We start from the raw sequence: 24117 nt of genomic DNA on the forward strand, positions 1-24117 counted from the left end.
TGTGAAATCCATTTCATTCAAGTTTTTTTTCCCTTATCTGCAATTTGTTCTATCTACATTATTTTCTTGTGAATTTTAAGTGATGTAAAAGAAAATAAAATCAAAACAGCATTACTATGTTTAGTAACTTGCAAGCTGAAATGTACTGGTTATATGCAAACTTGGACATCTTTTCCCCATACAGTACCCAGATATTGCATTTTCTTATGGCATTTTAGGAAATGTAAAGCCACTTGTGAAAGGATGTTATTTTTAAAGCGGTGTATGATACTGAAGCACACTTAGGCAAGAGAGACGGAGATAAAGGAGGAGGAAGGGAGAGGATCAGCAGATCGTACAGAGCATTAGTCCCTGTCTCTTGGATAGTACGCACTTTCTACAATTTGATTGTCAATCAGTGGGTACCCTCACAACATGTGACCATTAAAACCCAACAAATGGGGGAAAAAAACCCTCTTTTTTTAGTGCAGTTATAAACCCTTTCAGGTCTGGATTTGTTTGTGACATATTGCTGCTTTAATTTTTTTTTGTTTTTCACTATTAAGATTCTAGGCACTCTGTGGGGAAAATACCAAGTATTAGGGAGAGGAGGGAATGAGACTATTTTGGAAAAAGGAATAAACCCTAGATTCTTTGTCATTTCTTCTAGACCTCCATTAGGGAGAAATGAAATTAAAACAAGTTTCCAAGTGTTCTTGTGAAACCATTTGGACAAATATAGGACTTTGTCTCAAAGGTTACTGTCTGATCTTTACAGGGAAAGGAGGGTGGAGATCTGATCATTAATCAGTTGATTCCTACTCTGCTCTGTGTAAAGATCGGAACTACACAAGTTTTCCCTCAGGGGATCTCAGGAGATTAAAACAGGAACTATCTTCAGCATAGGCCATTTTTCTGGCTGATGACTTTGTTATTCATCCTCAGAAGGCTTCCTGCCTTCCTAAATATCAATGTTTTTCAGGGTTACACTTTTCGTTAAGTGTTTATTTATTTTCCACTTAGTCAGACACCCCCCTTTAGTTCTATGCCAATTCTTAGATATCAATTTGAAAATGATTATTTGGGTTCCAATCTTTTCACAGAAAAGGTAAACACTTTGTTCAGAGCTAAAATGGAAAAAAAAAGTCCAAAGTAAATAAATGCCCCAAGATGCCAACTGATGATAAATACTGGAAATTAATCTCTAAAATTGCAATAGTTCTTGGTGCCAAATTCAGCCAAAAGTGATCTCTCATTTTTTTTTTTTATTTCAGCAGAATCTTTTTACTCGACCCAGTATTTTAGGAGGGCATTATATTACCAAACCACTGGTGCTCGTGGCATCATCAATGACTTTCCTTCAGGATATTACAGAAGTTCTCCTCTACAAGACCTACCGATGAACCAACGATAAGCAATAAAGCAATTTCTACATATTAAGTACTTGTCTATTAAGGAAGGGTAGTTCCTACATTTAAAATCACTTCTCCAGAATATTCCTTATATATAGTTCTTACTCCCATGGTAAAATCATGAAAACAAACACACATTAGTTGTACTGGTGGTGTTTGTGAATATATTCCGCTAATATTGTTAACACTGCCTAACTAGCTGTTAGCTTTTCTCTGTAAATCAAGAGTAAAAGCTAGTCATTCTACATGACCTCGCAGTAGAAATGAATGCTAGCCCTAACTTGACTATCTGCTTTTTCCCCATCAATCAAAATGGCAATGATATATTTGATAAGACCCTATCTAGTGAAGGTGGACAGAGGTTCAAACACACGCTAAATGATAGAGCAGCACAAGGGGCAAAAGTTTTTCATCCTATGACTGTGAAAACAATGAAAATGAGCATGACATATGTGGGTCATTACAAAGACATGCACTTGTGAAATGAGGGTCTACCGACATAGCAAAAAGTTATCAGAAGACACTACATAGGAAAATATCTAAAAAAGACTGACCATTTTAGCTACTGGGTATTTATATATCTCTCACTTGCTTCAGACAACACCAATGGATGATTGAGTGTGCATGAGGCTTAAGACACATTAGAAAGAACGCACATCAAAGTATTACCGAACAAATATTCACTTTGCACACCATGAAGAAAAACAGTGAAGAGCAACTCTGCTTATCTGAAAAGAATGAAACAAAAAAAGTAAATGAAGACCTACAAAGTTTCCTGCAACATAAAATTTGCTTTTGTTTTAAAATATGGAAGTCATTGGTATATAAAACAAGGAATCACTACAAATTAGTTAATTGCTATGAACTATAAGGTGCAAGTAAAATTTGTAAATTAGATTTATCCAGTGTAGCACAGATTGGTACTGAAAACTTGCAAGTTACTCCTTAGAAAAAAATAACCAGTGGCAGATGAAGTTCTGAACATAGTTTTTTTTTTTTTTAAATATAATACTTCAATACATTTAATAATAAAAGTAAGCTCTACAAAAATTCTGTTTTACATATCATACAAAATATAGAGGTCAGTGCAGCTCACTGAACCACACTATTCAGTCATGTATCAGGAAGACTTGAAATTAGAAAATTATGCAATTTCTGTGGCTCATCTTCCTCCTGGTAACAGATTCGCGCGGTGTCCTGTTCCTGACCCATTTGTTGTTTCATTCACGAGTTCACTCTGTCTGTGTAATACCTTCTTTCTGCTGAAAATATTGCAAACAAATAAAAAGAAAAGAAACCCCAAGTCCTATCGACTTCTGGGCTGCCTGATGAGCCACACTCCCTTGGAAATATTTTGGAATTGATTTTTCTCTGCTTTGTCAGCTCTACCAAGCTGACATCTTGTTAAAATGCTGTTCGTGAAGATGCCCCCCTCGGTCTGATGACATGGAGGTGAAAAAACTGGTTACAATATTCCTGAGCTCCAGACTGAGTAGTCAAGGTCAGTTTTGTTCAACAAACGTCCTGGCAGATGACAGTGAGGTGTGACCATGGTTGTGGCATGTGACATGCACTTTGGAAACAATTTTTTCTACTAAAAAAAAAAAAGGCATGAAGGTCCTTTGCACTGTTACGTGTCGGGAGAGCGATCATCGGTGACGCAGGCTTCGGGCTGGCTTTCCTCCTCATCCCCCACCGCTTCTTCTTCGACCTGCTCGTCAAGGGGAACCTCGGTCGACTCCGAGTCTTGGGTGCAGAGAGTCTTGGAGTCACTGCAGCTAGTGTCTTCTTCTACTTGACTTCCACTGTCCTTTTCAGTGTCGGACTCGCCATCCTCCTCTAACGTGAGTTCAAACTGGAACTTCTCAGTCTGGCCCTGCCGGCCCTCCTCCTGGTCGTCAGGTGCTGGGGAGGGGCTCTGAGGAATTGTGCTCTGGTACCATTCACGATTGTCCTCCAAAGTGTCCAAAATGTCCTGGGCATCAGGATGGACAAGGTCTGCCCACGTCTCCCAGAGGGGGTGAACGATATAGTCTATGAAGCCCACCTAGTTAAAAAGAAATCCAGTTTGAGTATAGGACTTGGGACGAAGAAACTATGGAAAAGGTTAACTAGATCCCACATATATATCCGATTTATATCAATTTATAGATATAACCTAAAATTTAAATAGAAACACATAAAATATAACATGGCCTGCAACTACAACACTGAACAGAAGACTATTTACTTTGGTAAAACAGTCACTGTTTTAGGCAACGGTGAAAATTAGCTTCTAGACCTTTTTACAACATAAAAATCCTACAGCTGTTGACATGGTAGGGCTTGGCTTGAGGCCTGGACTTCATTTTAGAATAGCCAGTAATAGGTAAATCGAGATAACTGAAATATTGTCATGTATTCCATATGAATTCATATAACCGAATTCACTTATAAATTCATATAAACTGTCTCTATACCTATGAATATACTATGTGAATAATAGTCATTAATGAATATAATTCCATAAGAACATATAAATGACTATAGGAATATAGAGCATATGAATAAAAGAGTCTTTTGAGTTGTAGAGACTAATGTGCAATTGAGCTTGCAAACATCAAGTACTCATGTGAAAACCACTAAAATACTGTGTGATGCGGGCACAATGGAATCCAATGTTCAAGCTACTGTTTTGCTCTCTCGGAAAGCTTTGTGCGTAGTGTGTCACCTGTGATTTCTCCACAGATGCATTGTGCTTGTCACACATGGGACTGATCTCCATGCCCCGCTCCCGCTCGCGGTCTCCTTGGCGGAAGAACTCCTCCATTATTCGGTCCGTCCACTGGCGGTACAGCTGCAGCGGCTTTGTCGGGTTGCTCAGGTCCGCACAGTGCACCATATTCTGGAGGACCTAAAACAGACAAATGCATTCTCGACTCAGCACCTGTTCCTTTTTTCCCTTTTTTTACTAGAAATTCACATTTAATGACTGCGACACTTAAAAATAGATGTTGTGTAAGACTCATTCCAAATAGTTCAACCATGATGTGTCTATGTGTGGTTCACACTTATATTAATAGTCCAAAGTTATGACACCTCTGCTGCATCTAAATACCAAGCGCTGTTTATGTGCATGGCTGATTAAACTCAGAGCTGCTTAAGTGGCTGGTTTTGTGGGATGTCAGGTGTGTTTTTTTTTAAGTGCATATGCAAATGAAAAGACTAAGCTGGTTAATTCATAAGTTGGGAAAAAGGAGACATAAATTTTATCAAAGCTAGACACACAGACACATGAGAAAATTCAAGTCATGCTTTACCTGAATTCTGTCAGAATAATTATCAAGAAGAAGAACTCCAGAACTGGTCACTTTCTTAGTTTCAACCATAGTTTTCAAATCAGCCAGTAGATTCATGTGTTTTGACATGTCTGTTGCAAGTACCTTAAAAGCAAGGAGTATTTTATTAAGTAAAAAATGTCCAGAGGAAAAAAGAATTTGCAAATAAAAGTACTATGCAGAATGTGAGAAGAAAGGGAAAACCACTCTGTCCTCTAACAGCGTGTATGGCAATTCTTTACTATGTCTTGGGGCAGAGTCCTTTACTCTTTGTTGTCAAGTTTTCTGGAAGCCCAGATATATGTGTGCAATATACAGAAATGTTAGGCACTGATAACCACTTTTGTGACAGAAAAAAAGGCATATCCATGATTAAGACATCATTACATATTTTTCCCATTCCTTGGACTAAAAAACGGTTAGTGAATGCTGATGAACTGATTCAAGACTGCTCACAGGGAACTTCAGAAAGAGAATATTCTGGGCAATTTTCTGCTTATTCAAGACAGATAATTCTTTCCTTTGTATATACAAAGCTTAAGAGAATGAATTTTTTGATAACCAGAGGTTTTCCCGTGTCTCGTAATCACTGTGAATAATACGCATAGAGAAAATATTAAAATCATGGATATTTTCTAAATGGCACTCTGATGGAGTCCCCCCGTTTTGAGTGGAAAAAATTCAAGCTATGGTCAGCACCCTCTCCTCTTGTAGGTCATCTTTCTGCCTTCACCAGACCTGAGGAGTTCAGAAAATAAAGCTTGAATTAGGAGAGTAAGCTGTCATTATTCCTTTTTAAAAATTTTTGTTATTGATTTTAGAGAGAGAGAGAGAAAAACATTGATTTGTTGTTCCATTTATTTATGTATTCATCGGTTGATTCTTGTATGTGCCCTGAATGGGATCAAACCCACAACCTTGGAATATCACAACGATGCTCTAACCAGCTGGGCTACCCGTCATTATTTTTAACTTTAAACTGCTAGAAGTAGAAAACCTATTACCGAACATCAGGGACAGCTTCTCAAACATAAAGGGGCAGCAACAGGATTTGAAATATACAGTTCCTTTCATTTAATATTCATTCCCCCCCCCCCCCCCCTTTAACAGTTTGCATCACAGCTTTCTTTTTTGCTTTTATCAGCTACTTACAATGTCAATGACCATTTTTCTTAATGATTGTCTTTGCTTTTTGGTCAAATTCTGGAAAATGTCACAGTTTTCTTCTTGAAGCAACTTAAAGCCCACGGCCAAATGATGGTTCTCCAAGACAGAAGAATCATTGTACATCAAGGCAAGTTCAGAATCTTAAAAGAAAGACAAGAGACAAGAGATCAGCAAAGCCATTTATTCTAAGTTTATTTTATTCTTCATATTCTGGGATAACTTTTGGTTTAGAGCTCAATTTCCCCTAAACATCTCTGCTGGCCTTATCATACATGACAACACCAAGAAGGCAATGTATCAGTTACTGTAACAGTGGCAAGAGCAATGGCATCGGGGGAGTGAATTCTAACATAAATGACACGTGGCAAGTCATTTCACACCCCGTGTGTCTCAGCTTTCTCTTTGCTAAAGTGAAAGCAGAACTGAACAGACAGTTCCTCCCCTCCAGATATGCCATAGGTTGCTCCATAAGCTCAGTGGAATATGGCATTATTCTTAACATTTGCAACATGCCCAAAGCATAAGGCGCTGTATTCCTGATAACTGTGCATCACCGACCCAGCATTTTATATAACGTAAGGATCACGTGACTTAGGATTGTTTGTGTTCAGAGAGGGGACAAGAACAGTTTGGAACACACAGAGAATGTTCGCTTTGTTCATGTTGTTCTTATTTTCATCCACAGGATAGCTTTGAAAGTAGAGGCTTTATTCATTTTTCCACTTTCTTTTCCAAGTACTGTGGCAGTCACTGTAAACAGGTATACTGCCCTTTCTACCTGAGCACTCGTGGCTTCACACAGAGAAGGATATCAGGCTGCCCACAGAACCGCACGGTGAAGATTCTGCCACCCTCACGACTGCCCTGGGCCTGTGTATTTCAGGCAGTGAGAGGTCCTGCCTCCTTACTAGTTCCTGTAAATACCTTTTAGACCCAGGTCTGTACGATAGTCATTAAAAAATTGGTGCTATTAACTGTTTCCACTTAAGTCCTTGTAAAGACTAAAAGTGCATGTGTTTGATCTTTTTACTCACTCATGCACAGAAAATACATTTGGAAATATATATTCTTTTCTAGGAAAGAAATACCCAATACTTCTTACTGAATATTTTAAAGGAGCGAGGGAGGAGAAGTGAGGTTCAAGATATATTTCTACTGTGAAATCTATGACTTCAATAATACTATAGAAATAGGAATTTACACATTGAAATATCTGTTCCCAACTACAAAAACAGAGACGTCTAGAGTACCAGGCAATGCATATGTATGGTATTACTTATTGTCTTTCTTTTTTTATTTTTTGACAAAGCAATAGTATTCATGTTTTAAAAGTCAGTATATGGTCAGTCTGACTTTTAAATAGTCTATAAAAGCATCTAATTATGAATATTTATCCATAGACAGTTAAACATATAGAAATAAAAAAATTTAAACTATAAAGGATCTTAACATATTATTGTTTCTATAGTGGAATCATATTAAATAACATATACTGAAAGGAAGTCACAATGTTTTCCAAGTGGAAGGCAGAATACATTTTCTAATTAATCTATTACAGTTCTTTTAAGGGGCCAAATGTGTATGTGGATCAGGGGATTAACAGAAGAACTGACCCGGATTAATCTATATGCCCTGTGAAGAAAGAGAAAAGAAATTCAGGCAATTGAGCTTGCAGAATAAAAGATGAGGAGCTGTTACTTGGAGGAGGCAGATCTGTGGTCTGAACTTTGAAACAAAGAATCTGAATTCTACTCAAGGTAAGGATGGCCTTTCACAGAGAAGGCTGTCTAGCTGCCCCCCAGCTTGCCTCGGTAGGCGGTTAGCTCCCGACATGTAACAAGAGTCCTGACTGGCCAGAAAGACCATGAAATGATTCCTAATTAGACTGGTGGGCCTCTATTGCCTCTCTAATCTCTGAGGCTGCTACAAAAAGGTGGCGGTGACTGCTGCGTTTTAAATGAATGCATGTTAGCATTTAAGCAACCTGTTTCTACTCTTCTTTGGAGCTGAAGGTGTGTGGCCACATCTAAAGGGGAGTAAGATTCTGTAGTTCTTGAGTAGGTTTTGAAGAAGCAGAGGTGTACACGGAGACTCAGAATCAGCCGGGGGAGGTCTGGGACCGCTCTACCATGCAAAGCCTGCAACCTCATGGCGCCTTTGCAGCCTCCTTCAAAAAGGGAAGGTGGCTGCCTCACTATGGGCTTATAAATTTGAGGATTAGAAGTCTCTAGGATTCTTTATTACAGGAAATGTAGATGAAACCTTTGGCACTGAACACGTTGCCAGCACCAGCTCTAGGGGGCTAAGTGTGCTAGTCTGAGCCGAGGATGCTCAATCCATGAAAGAGAAACATAAACTTAATGTCTACATAAAAAAGGGTTCACTGCAAACTAAAAATAATCACATAGTTTTGAGTGTATCTCACAAAGTTATTTATTACAAGTTCACAAGTTATTAGAGGGACTCATTATAGCAAGCTGTGAAGTTAAGACTTACAGTATTTGTGCTACTGGCTACTAGGCCTCTTCTGTTTCCGGAGTGGAGTGCTTGCTGGCATGATCCCTAGCCAGAAGCTAACTAGGGCAGTCATTCTCACAATGCCCTGGGCTCTGATCAACCCGGAGCTACTTCCATTACCAGGTGATGCTGCTGATTCATTCTCTCAGGAATAATATGGCCTCATCACACCCCACCCTCCAGGAAACATCAGTGATCAAAGCTCCTCTGGGAACGGTCCACCTCCCAGTGGTCCCACAGAAAAGAGATCATCACTACATTACTGAATAACAACATACTTACAAAAACAGGGTTAGTTATCCTTGGCCTCAAGCAAGTCATCAGCAAAATGACCTTACACAGACACCCTTGGCCACTGTCACTGTATTCCTACTTCTCCCCTAAATTTCTCCATTATCTGTCTCAGTGGGTCTCAAACTTTGGAGAGCATCAGATTTGTCTGTGAACTGAAGATCAGCTTCAGTTACAGACTCCACGGTACCCTGACGCTTGCCAGAGTCCTCCAGTGCCAGCCAAAGCCTGTTTGCCCTTTGAGGGTCCATAATAAAGAATAAAGCTGGTCCTCATTTCAAAAAAAAACTATCAGAATACTTGGAAACAGTGACTTTATTACCAGTTGTTTTATTTTTTTCTCTAATCTATTCTTCATTCTAATGTTATGATAAGGGAATCTACAATATTATATATAATAGGGTGAAAAAAACCATACCAGTCTGAATTTTGGCCATTATTAATTTAAATAAAAAATATGTATACCTTTCTTTAAGGCAAACATTAAATTTAAACAAAACTTTTATGAATGAGGAGCACATCAAGACACACCTAACAATCAAAATAATAAATCAGGCCAGGCTAAGGGAAGTACCAGGGCACAGTGCACTCTGTAACCCCCCGAGCTTCTCAGGAAGGACAGGGGATCCTAACCCCTGACACAATGTGAATGCAGGCAGCTGCATCTAATGTGAATCACATTTATGTGTTACTATTTAGTTACGCTTTGGTGGTTCCTGAAGGAACTCTATTATAGGTTCTTATAAGGTAGCTGGAATATGAAATGTTACCCTGTCTGATCTTGGATAAGTGAGTTCGTGAACCAAAACTCTAAAATGTACTGGGAAATCCATGATTTTCCCAATCTTCCTATACTAGTATATGAGTGAGTCACTAAAGGACAGTTTGTCATAGGGTAGTCCAGAGGCTATTCAAAGATACAAAAACAGAGCTAAATATTCTAAAGATCTGAGTTAAATCTCTCTAAGCAAAGCTACATTTAAAAATCTCATTTTAAATCTGGCTGCAGCACAGGCTGTGCAATGAAAGCTGAATGCATGGAGACTACTGAGCATGAGGAGGCTCTTATCCACAAACTCATGGCAAAAACAAAACAAAACAACAAAAAAAATCAGCATTACGCCCCAAGGGATACCATAATAATATTCAGAACTAAATTACATTAAGACACACTCTCATTAAAATGCATGTTTACACATTCCAAAAGAACTTAATGGCTCTGGAAATACCCCCAAGTACATAAAGACTCCCATTCTAAAGTGAAGATAAAAGAAATATTTTCTGCAAAAATAAATTTAACTCTACTTACTTGTATTGATCAGAAACTGATTGGACACACCAGGATGATCTACATCATGTATTGCACTGGCAAAAATTGCTGCAAGAATCTCCAAATCTGTAAACACAGCCTGGAAAATCAGACAATATAGATAACATCACTATTCTATAATAACACATATTCAGGTTTAAACAAATGGAAAATTACTTCCTAGAATTTGATGGAAAAATAAAATGAAATTTTGAAATATATTATGACTAGTGGCCCTGGGCACGGATTTGTGAACATTGAAAGGAAATTAATTAGAAGGTGGCCGGTGGGGCAGGACTGGGCGAGAGGGCTGGACACGCCCTGGAGCCAACCTCCTGCGGCCCCTCCTGGCGTCTGTGGAGTGAGCTGGGTCCCTGTGGCAGGTGGGGTCCCTTGGCTTGGCCTGTGGGGACCTGGCAGAAACCGGCTCTCCAACATCCCTCAAGGGGTCCCAGAGTGCGAGAGGGCACTCTGCAAAGTTGCTGTCATACAGGGTGTGGAACGCAAACGCAAGTGTGCGGTAAACCAGGTTGAGGGCCAACAGTGCCCCAGCAACAACATAACCCACGACTGAAGGTGGAATCACGCGGCCCCGCGAGGAATCGGGCTCCCTCCTCTCTGGTTTTGGGGTGTGTCACCTGAGAACTGCAGCTGCCAAATCACTGCAGCTCAGCAGTTCCTGCGTTGAGCGTCTGCCCCTGTTGGTCAGTGCACATCATAGCGACCGGTTGGACACTTAGCATATTAGCCCTTTGTATATATAGAAGATAATGTTTTGGGAAGAGTTCTATAGATAATGAGTTACTCGTGAACTTGGTAAGTGTGATCTTGGAAGAAAATATTTTACCTAATATTATAATTTATGATAAAAAATTTCCCATTGATGATATATTTTTAAGTATTAAAAAGGAATATCTGAAATTGTTTTCTACTCAAATCAGGGTTTCTCAACTTCAGCAGAATTCACATTTTTGGGCCAGATAATCTCTGTTATGAAAGGCACTCTGTATTAAAGGAATTTTAGCAGAATCCCTGGCCTTTCTCATGAGATGTCAGTAGCATGTACCCCTCAGTTGTGGCAGTCAAAAGTGTTTCCACATATTACCAAATGCCCATGGGGAATGGGAGGAGAAGGAAAAGGAAGGAATCACTCCCAGTTGAGAACCACTCACTCAAATGATGAAATATCAACATAGTTTTATGATGAAAACACTCTGAACTATCCTAGATAATAAAAGGCTAATATGCAAATCAACTGAACAGTGGAACAACTGGTCACTATGATGTGTACTGACCACCAGGCGGCAGACGTTCAATGCAGGAGCTGTCCCCTGGTGGTCAGTGCACTCCCACAGGGGTAGTGCTGCTCAGCCAGAAGCTGGGCTCATGGCTGGCGAGTGCAGCGGAGGTGGCGGGAGCCTCTCCCGCCTCCGCGGCAGTGCTAAGCTGTCAGTCAGACATCCCCCCACGGATCCTGGACTGCGAGAGGGCACAGGGTGGGCTGAGGGCTGAGGGCTGCCCCTCCCACCCCCGTGCACAAATTTCATGCACCGGGCCTCTAGTAAAATATATTAGAAAAAAAAGTATTTCCCCTAACAATTAAGAAAATAAAATTGCTTAAATAACAATTTAATGAAACAACTTCAAAGGATTTGGTAAAATTGAAGTGTTTCCTTGTAATCAATTCTATGAAAAACATCAATACATTGCTTATATTTTAAAATAATCATCCTTTGAACTATACATGTAAAAGCCTTCAGACTACATTCCAGAAAAACAAACAAACTAAAATGATATAAGCCAAACAGATGTGCTTTAAAGAATGTCCATTAGGTAATTTCAAGAAAGCAGTGTCATAAACAGATGAATCCCTAAATCGCTGGTCAACTTTCACAAACAAAATCATCAGACTATTTATTTACCACATCTTTTACTTTATAACTCAATATACTTCCAATGAAGCCAATTATTTTCTGCACTGCATACTCTTTAGCATACAAGTTTAAGGGCCCTTTATGAGTGACAAATTAGTGTTCTCAGTTTTAGAAACCAGATTTACCTCCAAAGCAGGTGTAGATAACAGCACATGCGTCGACTGGACCACGTCTGCAGCATGAATATTGTTGTGGTAGGCCACGTCAGCGTGGTAATGGTCTTCCAGGGTCATAAGGTATGTAACTAAAGTGTCTACTGGAATTTTAAATGTTTTCAATAAATCCCGTTCCTGAAGGAAAAGAAATTCTATTAACATTTGTCCTTACAAAAAAGGTTTTCCATAGAGTGTGTCAACAACAAAAAAATCACACCCAGAAATGGAAATAGCGCTCTCATAGTATCTAGTGAGGAAATGGAAATCTTTGGGAAGATCCAGGGACTTCAGGGATAAAACCAGAGTTGCGTTGTCCTTCTGAAGCCCAACAGTGCTCAACCCAAGATGTGTGGTGTGAGGAATGAGCTCCCAGTTCCAGAGTGTCTGTGTCCCGAGATCATGAAGTCAGCCTCAGTCTAGCGCCACTGACTCAGCCACTAGATCACATCAACTGAAATGTAACATCCTTTCTAGGGCTGGAATCTGCCGTTCCAGTCCAGGAGGTACCTACAGACTCAACTGCTCATTTAAATCCTAACCCTGCGCTGGAACAGAAGCAGCTCAACAAGAGTGAGAAACTGATACGGAGAGTTACACAAAACCATGAAGAAATTACGACTGGTGAGCAGAGGGGTGGATTCAGTTTTTATGGTTAGTATTCCATTCTCTGTGTGAGTCAGGGTCATGTGGATGACTTTTAAACTATTATTTTAATGAATTGCTTCAATTTTCCCACATCATATCTTTTCCTTAAATGGGAAAAAATTAACAACATTGGTTTATTTGTATTTTACCTACACTTCAACCTTCCTGTATTCTTATTAATCCCTAGGTAAAGGGGCAAATCTGAAAAAAGTCCAATATATGCAAAAGAGGGTGAGTAGTAAAGAAGACACAATGCATGCACAATTCACAGACTGGACATTAAGGCACAGAATGAGAGGAAAGGTGGTAGGACCACATTACCTGAAAGATGGTGTGCATGATAACAGTCAGAGGCCGGTTACCAGACAGCTCTGCTACTCTGAAAACGTGAAGACCCCATTTGTTCACCTCTTCTAGTTCCTGGGGTTAAAGAAAGACAGGAAAATTAGAAAGCAGAGGTAGAACATAATTTTACATATAATTTTTATATTCATGTAAAAATTACTGATTTTAATAAAAAAGATTGTTAAACTTAAAAAAAGTGATTCATTTTAAATATAATGGATGCACCATGTAATTAGGGGAAACTTTAGGCAGATTCACTTGAACATACTAAAAACTGAATAGCATTGCTTAACCTGGTGTCTTTGACAATACAACATTTTGACATACTTTCAATATAAATTTCAAAGCATTTCTTCAATAGATAACATCCAGTTACAAAAACCTTAACTATTCTCCTAAAACTGGAAGATTTAATAAATAGATTTCTAACTTTTTAATGTTAAACAATCAAACGTAGAAGCAAAAAAGGAAAGAACACACATCACAAACTACCTGTGTAAGTCCATGTATTAATAAAACCCAAATAATTTAGAAAGTTGTATAAAGTGCGTTCCTATCTTAATAAAACACACGCCATAAATTAATAACTTGTCCATTTACTAAAAGAGAAGGAATAAGAATTCATTAAAAGGCATTGTTACATACTGATGCTCACAATTCTTGACATTTTTCTTACCTTGGCAAGGACGTCTTCTTGTTCGGTTTTAACCCCAAACCTCGGGATGCTTGAATTAGTCAAACTGGAACTGTGCATCAACTTCTTGACCCCACTAATCTGAGACATTGGCCTTTTCTTTTTCTCCTTTTCCTTCTGAGTCGGAGAAGGAATTTCCACTTCATGTTGCTTATCTTAAAAACAGAGAAAATATTCTACACTTACTATTAATTCTACCTGAGCTTTTTGTGTTTTTTCTTTTAAAATGTAACATATATAACTAGACAGGTTTTAATTTATCATTATATAATACAGGAAATATTTCCAAGTAAAGATCCTTTTAGAGAAGTTGAATGTTTAAAACTTGATGTGGACTGAGTTTGATACTCAAAATAAATAAATAAATAAATAAATAAATAAATAAATAAATAAATCCCAAGGCAGAATAATTAACAGGTGTGAACCTGACAGCTTACTGAAATGGGTCCTCTGAATGACATAGATTGCATTCGCTATTTCACATTTCTATACTATAGTGAACTAGGTGTTATGACGTAACAAGGTTTTGTGGGAAGCATGGAGAATCTCCAATATTATCTGATAAGTGACTATCAGTTTCACAAAAGCTATTTTCAAATAAAAGACACAAGATGTATCTGTATATTCATTCCCTATTTCAAGAGAGTGAGCTCCCCAAACTCATCCTTGCACGTAGTGTGTGCTCAATAAATGTCTGTTTAGTGAATGTGCTATTAAGATAATCAGCAATTTTGTTTTGAAAGTAAAGCCAAATCAAGGATATGTTCAAGTTGTTGACTTTCACTTACTGTATTTTATTTTCCTCTGGGAATGGGCGGTGGGAGTGGTGTTGTCCCAGTACACCATACCCTTAGCTATGGTTATCAGTAAGCTTTTCTTTAGCATTTATATTCTATCTGCCTCACCAGTTTACCAGGTGTGGTGTCCATTAGGCTATCAATCCATTGAGGACAGGGACCATTTCTAACTTATCATTAAATAGCTAGTGCCCAGCAATGACTGGCACTTAACAAGAATTTGTTGAATGTATGTACAGATCTCAAAAATACGTTTCATAGGTTAGTACTTTGAAAAAACTAGCAGTATGCAACTTTAATTCATAAAACCCCCAAAGTCCTGAATAAAACGAAAAGATAAAAAAATGCATTTTGTCACTTTAGGTTCTAAAATTTAGAAAGCTTAGAGGCTCAAATTTTTAATATAATCAATGGAAGCAAATGAAATTCATAACACTTGTTTGGTTTCCAAAATCAGTTGGTACTTTAATTCACCTCCAAAAACAAACAACTCAAAAGAAAATTTAAAAGTTGCACTTTGTTATTCTCACCTAAGAACGTGTTTGATATATACTCCGACACTTGATTTCCAGATCTACTCATTTCAGAGAGATGGGTGAGCTCCCGATTAAGCATCCTTTTAAACTGAAAAACAGAAAGATAAAAAAAAAAATAGATGAAAATTTAAGTGTAAGAATATAAGCATACACCAAGATACAGAAAATATGCCCAAATAATTGTTAAACTGTCCTGACACTCAAAAAATTTTTATTTTTATTGATTTCAGAGAGGAAGGAAGAGGAGAGAGAGATAGAAACATCAACGATGAGAGAGAATCATTATCTGCTGCCTCCTGCATGCCCCCTACTGGGGATCGAGCCAGGCATGTGCCTATTTATCCAAAGAAACCCTGGAATTTACCTACCACAACATAGCATTCAACACCAGAATTCTCAGAGATGTTATGCTTTCCCATCCATCAACTGCTTCTCAATGTCTTCCTTTGACTCCCAAGATTTCCCAGTTAGCCCTTTTAAGATACCTTAATATGTCTCTTAACATACAGGAAAAAAATATTTTTCTATATATTTAGAGTAACTATACTATTAGATACTTGATCGAAAAAAATCCCGTGTATAGTTGCCCTTACAATTTTGAATTTCACCATAAATTATCATCTAAGTCTGGGGGAAAGACAGTAGTGAACTTATCATTTAGTAATGTTTAAAATATAATTCTAACTCAGTATTTAATCTGTTCATTAGAATTAAAAAATCTCACTTCTCTGCAATAATTCATACCAAGGTATTCTAACTCAAGATAATCTGGCAAATTACTTACAAAGTCAATCTTACTGTCCATCTAAATTAGGTATAAGAATTTATCACCACAAAGCACTGAAGAAGATCAATGAAAACATTTCAAAAGACTACTGGATATGAGAAATTCTTTTTTTTTTTAAATATATTTTATTGATTTTTTACAGAGAGGAAGGGAGAGAGATAGAGAGTTAGAAACATCGATGAGAGAGAAACATCGATCAGCTGCCTCCTGCACATCCCCCACTGGGGATATGCCCGCAACCCAGGTACATGCCCTTGACCGGAATCGAACCTGGGACCCCTCAGTCCGCAGGCCGACGCTCTATCCACTGAGCCAAACCGGTTTTGGCGTGGATATGAGAAATTCTTATTAGCATTATCCTAAAGCCAAAACTGAAGAACTGGCTATACCAATACAAATTCTTCTGGTTGTTAATTTACAGGTACAGGGAGTTGTTCATGCATTTGTTTTTTTAAATAATTATCTCTGATCATAAAATACATGTGATATAGAAATGTATATAGAAAAGTAGAAATCATGTATAGCCCCACTGCTCAGAGATAACCATACATAATTAGCTACATTTCCTTCTATGCATTTAAAAAATTTGTATGGACATATATCTTCAAAATTGGCATCATGTAGTATACAAGACATAGATTTCTGCTAATTTTTACTTAGAACAATATATTACGATTCATGGGGAAAAGTAAATTTTGGGGCCTTCTAAGAGTATTTATACCCTGGCTGGGTAGTTCAGTTGGTTAGAGTGTCATCCCAATACGCCAAGGTTGTGGGTTCAATCTCTGGTCAAGGCACATAGAGGAAGCAATCAATGAATGCATAAATAAGTGGAACAACAAATTGATATTTCTCTCTCTATATATAATCAATTAAAAAATTAAAAAATACTCAAGACATTTATAATAGTGTTCAAAACATTTTCTGTCATGTTTTGTAAAGTTATATTTTTTGAGTAAGTTATAGGCTATCAACTAATTAAATGAGCTAATAGGAAGTGTCTTGGATTTAGCAGCCTAGCACATCATAGATGCTCGACATTATTTGAGCTCTTTCTATATCCCTGGGCCTTTTATATTGATTTTTATTATTGTAGGAAAAATTTAAGATCTGAATATAGTTATACCCATAAAAATGCATATCTAAATATCTACCTCCTCTACTCATTCCAATAAATAACACATTATTCATGTAAGAAATGGTCACCATGCTTCAAAAATATAATAATACCATGCACCAGACCAAAAGTTAAGTAAATCCTTGCTTAACAAATAAAATTTACTTTAGAAAAAAATATTTTTTAAATTTATTTTTTCCTTTATTTTTTTATTCTTTCCATTACCATTTATCCCCCTATACCCTCTTCCCCTGCTCCTCACCCACCTCCCGCAATTAGCACACTGTTATTTGTCAATGAGTTCTTTACTTTTGTTTTTTTCCCCTCAATCCCTCCACTCACACCCCCACCCTAACCAGAGCTCTCTGCCTGCTCTCTATCTATGAATCTGTCTCTATTTTGCTTGTTAGATCAGTTTGTTCATTAAATCCCACACATGAGTGAAATCCTATGGTCTCTGACTGGCTTATTTCACTTAGCATAATGTTCTCCAGGTCCACCCATGCTACCGCAAAGGATAAAATTTTCTTCATTTCTACGGCTGAGTAGTATTCCATTGTGTAAAAGTACCATCGAAAAAATCTTTAGGCAAAACTCAGTCAAAAGAGTCTGCTGAACAGCAAATTCTGGCCTCTCTACAACCTATACAGGAACCACACTGTCTACCCGCCCTTCATTCATTTCTCTCAATGTAAGCTTAGGGGCGGGAGGTGGGGCATTAAAAAGTTGGATGGGGACCCAGTTTTTTACAGAATTCCCTTTCAACTTATAAGCAACCTGGTATAAGGAATATGTTGCTATACGCTAAAGCAGAAAAATGGCATGGTGCCTGCAGATGCCCCTCACAAATTCTTGACTTTATCTGGAAGAATATAAAGAATGAAGTATATAAAGAATGATGATTGCTTATATAAATCATCAAAATAGCCAGTTAGTACACATAACCAAGGCAAAAAATGCCAGTGAAAGTAATCTATTGTACTGACTGAAAAATTACAGATTGCACATTCCACTGATTATTTTTATATCATATATATTTCCAGACTACTCTTCCGCTTTTGTTCAAAACCCAGAAGCATGGAGTAGAGAAACCCGTCAGTGCGCACCTCTCTCCCTACAAGGCTAGTGAGGTGCTCCAAGGAAGTCCACCTTTCCTTTTAACATAGTTAGAAGAGACAATATTTTAAGCAGACCCCTTTCTTCCTAAGGGAGAGGGGAGGGAGATCTCCTAAGACAATCTTCAAAGAGTCAATTAAGTTATAAGGGCATTTTCTAAAAGGAATTAAAATCAACCCCCCCGCCCCTTTTTCTATTGATATAACACTGAGTCCAGGGAGGCTAAAATAATAACCACAAAAACTACCACCAGTGCTTTCTCAATTGGGAGTTGATATTACAATCTGGTTTTGAAGTGTATAGCTGGATATAAAGAAAATAAACGAGTCAACAATAATTTTTAAATGTAAGTGAAATTTTTCTCATTTTAAAGTTGATTAGAATAACTATATAAAATTACTATGAGGGGGAAAATAATTAAAAAAGGTAATAAAATGTATGTTATATTTTCTATTTACAGATGTAGAAGAGATAAAATATAGAACTGCTTTTCAAAAGAACTGACTGTAAAATGCAGAACAATTTAATTGAGCTTTTAGATATTTTAAAAAGTGACCTCTAAATATTTTCTGATGATGTTATTCTAGTTGTTTTTTATTTAAATAGTCTGAAATAACATGTAAGCATGGAGTAGACAAACCCTTCATGGGGTTGCAGCAAAAGAAAGAAAGAAAGAAAGATTTCCAAGTTAATGCTTTCAAATCCTTTGTTCTCATTGTGCATCAGAAAGTCTGAGTGCAGCATGTAAAATACAAAGGAAAGTGAAAATGCAGTTGAACTGAATACTGTATTTTGCTTTTTAAACTCCAGTTCCCCAATTTATATTCCACATTTAAGACTGTTGAGAAAGAAAAACAAAATAATTAAAAATTTAAATATTCTCAAATTTAATCCCTTTATTTCTGCATTCATGTCAGCGTTACTGGGGGCATTATATGGTCTCCTAGCATATAATTAAGAAGGTGGCAAAGGTCAAACATGAAGAAAATGCTTGCTCCCCCCCATAATATTCTATTAAAAATAATTTATATATGTTGCTCTGTCATACACTACAACTTTGATAGATAGCATTAAAAGCTAAAGTAAACACTGTACAGGCTGTATAATAATAAATCCTTTAACATGTATAAGACTAAATATAGTTAGCCTTAAATATAAAACAATTATGTTTGTGTTTTTGCAATATGAAACATAAAGCTGTCCAGCAAACATTTTTTTCAAAAAAATACACACTAAAATTCTATACTGAGTTCTTAGAGGTATTGTTCATAATCATAATACAAATGTAAAGCCCTTCAAAAAATGCACCAAATATGAACTGTCTAAAAGCTAAGAGATGGTTTCTGAGAGGATTGGGAGGGTTTCCTTTATTACCCTTTATCCTTTTCTATATTAAACAAATTTCAAGCCATGAAATGGTTAGCAAAATTTAAATGAAAATCTGCATAAAAAAAAAATCCAGACCATCCATAGATTAAAAGGGAGATGGGGAATCATAACTACTTGGACAATTACAACTGAAATAAGTTTTCTTAGACTGCAGGCAAATCTCCCAGCAAACAGTAACATTTCCTTTAAAAAGAAACAAAGAAAATGAAAACATATTTCAATCTGCATTCTTAAAGCAATGAAAAAGGACTCTTAAAAATAATGTACTGTGATATACTCAAATGTTCAAGAGTAAATGTCGACCTTGCAAGTGATGCTTCATTAGGACTGAAAAAGGTTTTTACCTCCTGCTTCTATTACAGAGACCACCAGGCTAGCAGCGGCCAGGGGCATGCAAGAAGCCTGCCAAGCAGGAACACAATTATACTAAAGTCAGTTATTAATTCATTTCTTGAGATGAACAAAAGCAGCAGTATCACATTAACATAATTTTTTTCAGCATTTACAAGTAATCAAGTTATCATTTTAATGGTATGTCACTTAAAAAGTCAAATAATGTCAATTTTTAATGTCATCTAGAGCTTTCCATCCAAAGGTGAAAAAAACATACCCTTCATCAGGTTAAACTAGTGCAGATTTTCAGAAAGAGCCACAAATTAATTTTTATAAACTTTAAGTGCTTCAAATTAATGGGAACCCATACATCAGCATAAGTAATTTTGCTCAATAATTCATTTCCAATGTGTTTATTAATTACCTTGACATTTACAAGCATAACTGAAATCCACAACATGACAAAGAACCCCCTGCACATTAAAAAGCAATTTTAACATGCAAACTATAACTATTAGAAGTTGTACAATTTCTCTTTAACTTGACTACTAAAAACACATATTTCTTCTGCAGTCATGTCTAAGGAGAAAAGATCACTTAGAAAGCTTAATTCCATTGTAATTTATTAAAACTATCAGTTAGAAAATATGAGTAATCAGGAGCTTATTACAAAGGCTAAATAAAATAAACCTTACCTTTATGTAGCCCCAAGACACTGACAGTAAATAGTTTGCTTCAGGCATTTTTGATTGATTATATAGAGACTGGATTCTAAAATATGTGTATCTTCAAAACCTTGATAGATTAACAATCTCCACTAGCCTCGGAGTGTGTGGGTTTTTAAAGATTATTGGGAATTAAGTATATATAAGAAAGCCTTGCATTAGATCCCATCCGACATCCAGCTGTCTTCCCATTGAACATATGCCACTTGTAAACCTCCAGAATGGAACAGAATTCAACGACTATTCTGAATAAAGAAAATTCATGTGATAAAGAAATATCTAAAGATCTAAGGGTCTGCATCTTTCTCTCCCTGAGATCCAGGGATTAATGAATAATGTATGCCAATATGCTTAGCTGCAAGAAAGATAAGTTCTGTCAAAAGCTACCAAATAAGGAACTGCAGGGAAGCTGGGGAGAGTGACAAGAAACCTGTCCTATAAAACCCCAACTATGCACCAATTGCACTCCATCCCGGCTTCATCAGGTCAGGAGGCGTGGACTAGGCCCAGGGTGCTTTGTGATTGGTTGGCAAGGGCAAACCTCTGGTAAACTTGTTTAAAAATGGTATTCCTGCAGTGAGGCTGCCCTGTGAATAGATGAATGGGGTTTCCCTCTCCCAGTGATGAATAACCACCATGAAACACTTCAACACTCATAGTTCATTCTTAAATAAGGATTACCAATCCTTCTGGAGTCACTTCTATGAATTTCAATATTCTCTGACTTCTCTTTCTTCAAAATAAAGGCTGCTCTGAAAATGGCAATCAGGCATTTTAATTGCTTTCTCTCTCAAACCCAAAACAAAACAAGTGGCTTCCCTAGTGACACAGATATAACCAAATTTTCTCCCTCCAACCAACATAAAAGCATAGTGTGATTATAAAATAATAGAGTTATGTCCAGAATTCACAAATGGAAGCGATCCATTTCCTCACTGGCATGGCATGGCTGTTCTCAGCTCCTTTTGTCATGTTGGGTAACACTGCTTAGGCTTTCACATTACTAATTTGCTATGAAGAAGGGATTTTAAAAAATAGATTTTCTGTCGATGCCACTCCTATTGTGCTATTTTAAAAACATCTTGCTCTAACCGGTTTGGCTCAGTGGATTGAGCATCAGCCTGTGGACTCAAGGGTCCCAGGTTCGATTCCAGTCAAGGGCATGTACCTTGGTTGCGGGCACATTCCCAGTAGGGAGTGTGCAGAAGGCAGCTGATTGGTTTCTCTCTCATCGATGTTTCTAACTCTCTATCTCTTTCCCTTCCGCTCTGTGAAAAATCAATAAAATATATTAAACACACACACACACACACACACACACACACACACACACACACACAAAACATCTTAGCCCTGGTTGGTTGCTCAGTGGTTAGAGCATTGGCTGCAGACCGAAGGGTCACGGGTTTGATTCCCAGTCAAGGGCATGTAACTTGGTTGCAGGTTCCACCCCACCCGGGTTGGGGTGTGTGGGGGAAGCAACCAATTGATGTGTCTCACACATTGATTTTTTTTTTCTCTCTCTCTCTCTCTCCTCCTCCTTCTCTCCCTTCCTCTCTCTACAAAAAAAAAAAAGAAAAAAAAGAAGAAAAAAAAAAGAAAAGACAAAGGAAAAAACATCCCTGGGTTTAACAAAAACAAAATAAAAAACCCATCTTAAAAGAATTTGACTAAAGTTCTACTAAGAACATAGACTCTGAATTTAAATCCTCTAGTGTATAATACTCAACAAATAACCTCACTTCTTAGTGTGTTGGGTTCCTCATTGGTAAAATTGGGTACTGCCGTAGCTGGTCTCCAAATATGCCTCTTTAGGAGTATGAGAAATGGCTCACCTGTCCGAATTTAAATGACGGACTTGGAGACAGAAGTATGGCGAAAATGAGACTTTTAATACACTCTCAAGAGTGGGCGTCAGTCCCATTGTACAGGGACATGTGTGTGTGTGTGGGGTGGGGGGACATAGCCTATTTATTTAGTCCCTCCTCCGGTTCCTCATTGGCTGAGTACTATAGGGTCATGTTTCCTCATGCATCGCCCAGGTCTTGCTGTCTCCCATTGGGCCATTTAAAAAAATTGGGCTGAGGCCTTTTTAGCTGCCTCCACCTCCCCTGTCTAGCTGAGGAAGACACGTTGGGGATTTCCACCTTGGTCTCCTTGAATGTGCTATTGGGATCCCTGAGTCACCCTGTGAGAATGTCTGACTATTCTGACACTGCCATGTTATGAGGAAGCCCATGCTAAATTTAGGAAGAAGCTGCTGGGAAAGTGACAGAGAGATGTGGTGGGGAGGACAGGCAGAGGAAGGAGGAAGGGAAGAAAGAGAGAGGGGGGTGGAAACGCTTACATGTAAAAAGTAGTTGTGTTCTAGGTTCAGATAGTCATATGTGAATTACCTACATGAATGGTTGTTGGGAGATGGAGGGATCCATCCTGGTAAAGATTACCCTGTGTATTCCAGGACATCTAGTCTCCCTGGAGTACTCCAGGAGTACTCTCCAGTAAGTGTACCCTGGAATTTCTTGAATGTCCCGCAGTGTTAAGGATTACTGTTCTAGTTGCTTCAATTACCTTGAACTGTGACTCCTAAATCAGGATGGAGGATGCTTGAGGCAAGAAAGATAGCTCATGCTTTCTTCACAGTTCTCAAAGTAGTTAGTCAACCACAGGCATAAGATTCAACTGTATGTAAGTCCCTAATCTTTTCCAGTAACGGAGATGACAATGATGATAACAAGAAATCTTTTTTAAAAGCTCTGACACAAACTAAGATTCATTTCATTTTTCCCATTATGAGAGGCAGACTAGATGCTCCTTCCCATTGCCATGGCAGTAGCAGCCTGCAGAAGAGTCTAGACAATGCAGAAGAGAAATGTGGATGGGGCCAGAGAGATACCACTCTTAACGGTCAGACTTGGCTTCTGAAAATGTTAATGAGAGCATTGTAATGGGTATGTCACAACATTTATTAAGCACCTATATGCACCAAGAGCTTTATCCATTTTATCTCGAATCTTCACAACATCCTGGTAAGATAGATATTATCCCCATGCTAAGGTGAAAAGACAGGTACTTGCCCTGTATGTGACAGGGCTGAAAGGCAAATCCAGGCTTCTGTGAGTCTGTGCTCTCCATGGTGTATGAATAGTTCACCATATAATTAGGCTGATGCAAATTCTATGATAAATGGCATGAATTTAGGAGTGGACCCAGTTATCCTTAATCCTGTGCTGACTCACAGTGTCTTGAAGTAAAGAACCACTGCTACCATCACTGTGGTCAGATCTCTGGACAGGGTGGATCTTATAACTGCTGTCAGGAAGCTGGTGCCCAGACACAGGCAGCCTCACCTGAAAGCGAGACCTACTTCTGCGTGGGAGGCTGTGTGAACAAGACAGAGATGCCCTCACACACAGGTAGAACTCAGATTCCCTGTCTGGTGACCTGCTGCTCTCAAACACCCAGATGGTTTTATATACCAACATGTGCACAGGTACTGAAATAGGAAAAGGAAACATTTCCTCCAGCACTTAGTTCTCTTTTCATGTCTTT

At 38.0% G+C, this 24117-nt stretch overlaps 1 protein-coding gene across 2 annotated transcripts in view; it reads right to left on the reverse strand.

The window, feature by feature from the left end:
* Positions 1-1250: 1250 nt before the first annotated feature.
* Positions 1251-24117, reverse strand: part of LOC308518423 (3',5'-cyclic-AMP phosphodiesterase 4D) — a 505639-nt gene continuing 482772 nt past the window's right edge. For both annotated transcript variants that reach the window (XM_081090153.1, XM_081090152.1), the window contains exons 7-15: positions 15093-15186; positions 13748-13920; positions 13048-13146; positions 12052-12216; positions 9993-10092; positions 5861-6015; positions 4691-4813; positions 4102-4284; positions 1251-3438 (exon numbers count right to left, since the gene is read on the reverse strand). In XM_081090153.1, the coding sequence (XP_080946279.1) occupies positions 3022-3438; positions 4102-4284; positions 4691-4813; positions 5861-6015; positions 9993-10092; positions 12052-12216; positions 13048-13146; positions 13748-13920; positions 15093-15186 (1509 nt within the window). In that variant the 3' untranslated portion in view covers positions 1251-3021. The remainder of the gene's footprint in view (positions 3439-4101; positions 4285-4690; positions 4814-5860; positions 6016-9992; positions 10093-12051; positions 12217-13047; positions 13147-13747; positions 13921-15092; positions 15187-24117) is intronic.

This window comes from Myotis nattereri (assembly GCF_964212035.1).
Source record: "Myotis nattereri genome assembly, chromosome: 4".
Taxonomy (NCBI): Eukaryota; Metazoa; Chordata; class Mammalia; order Chiroptera; family Vespertilionidae; genus Myotis; species Myotis nattereri.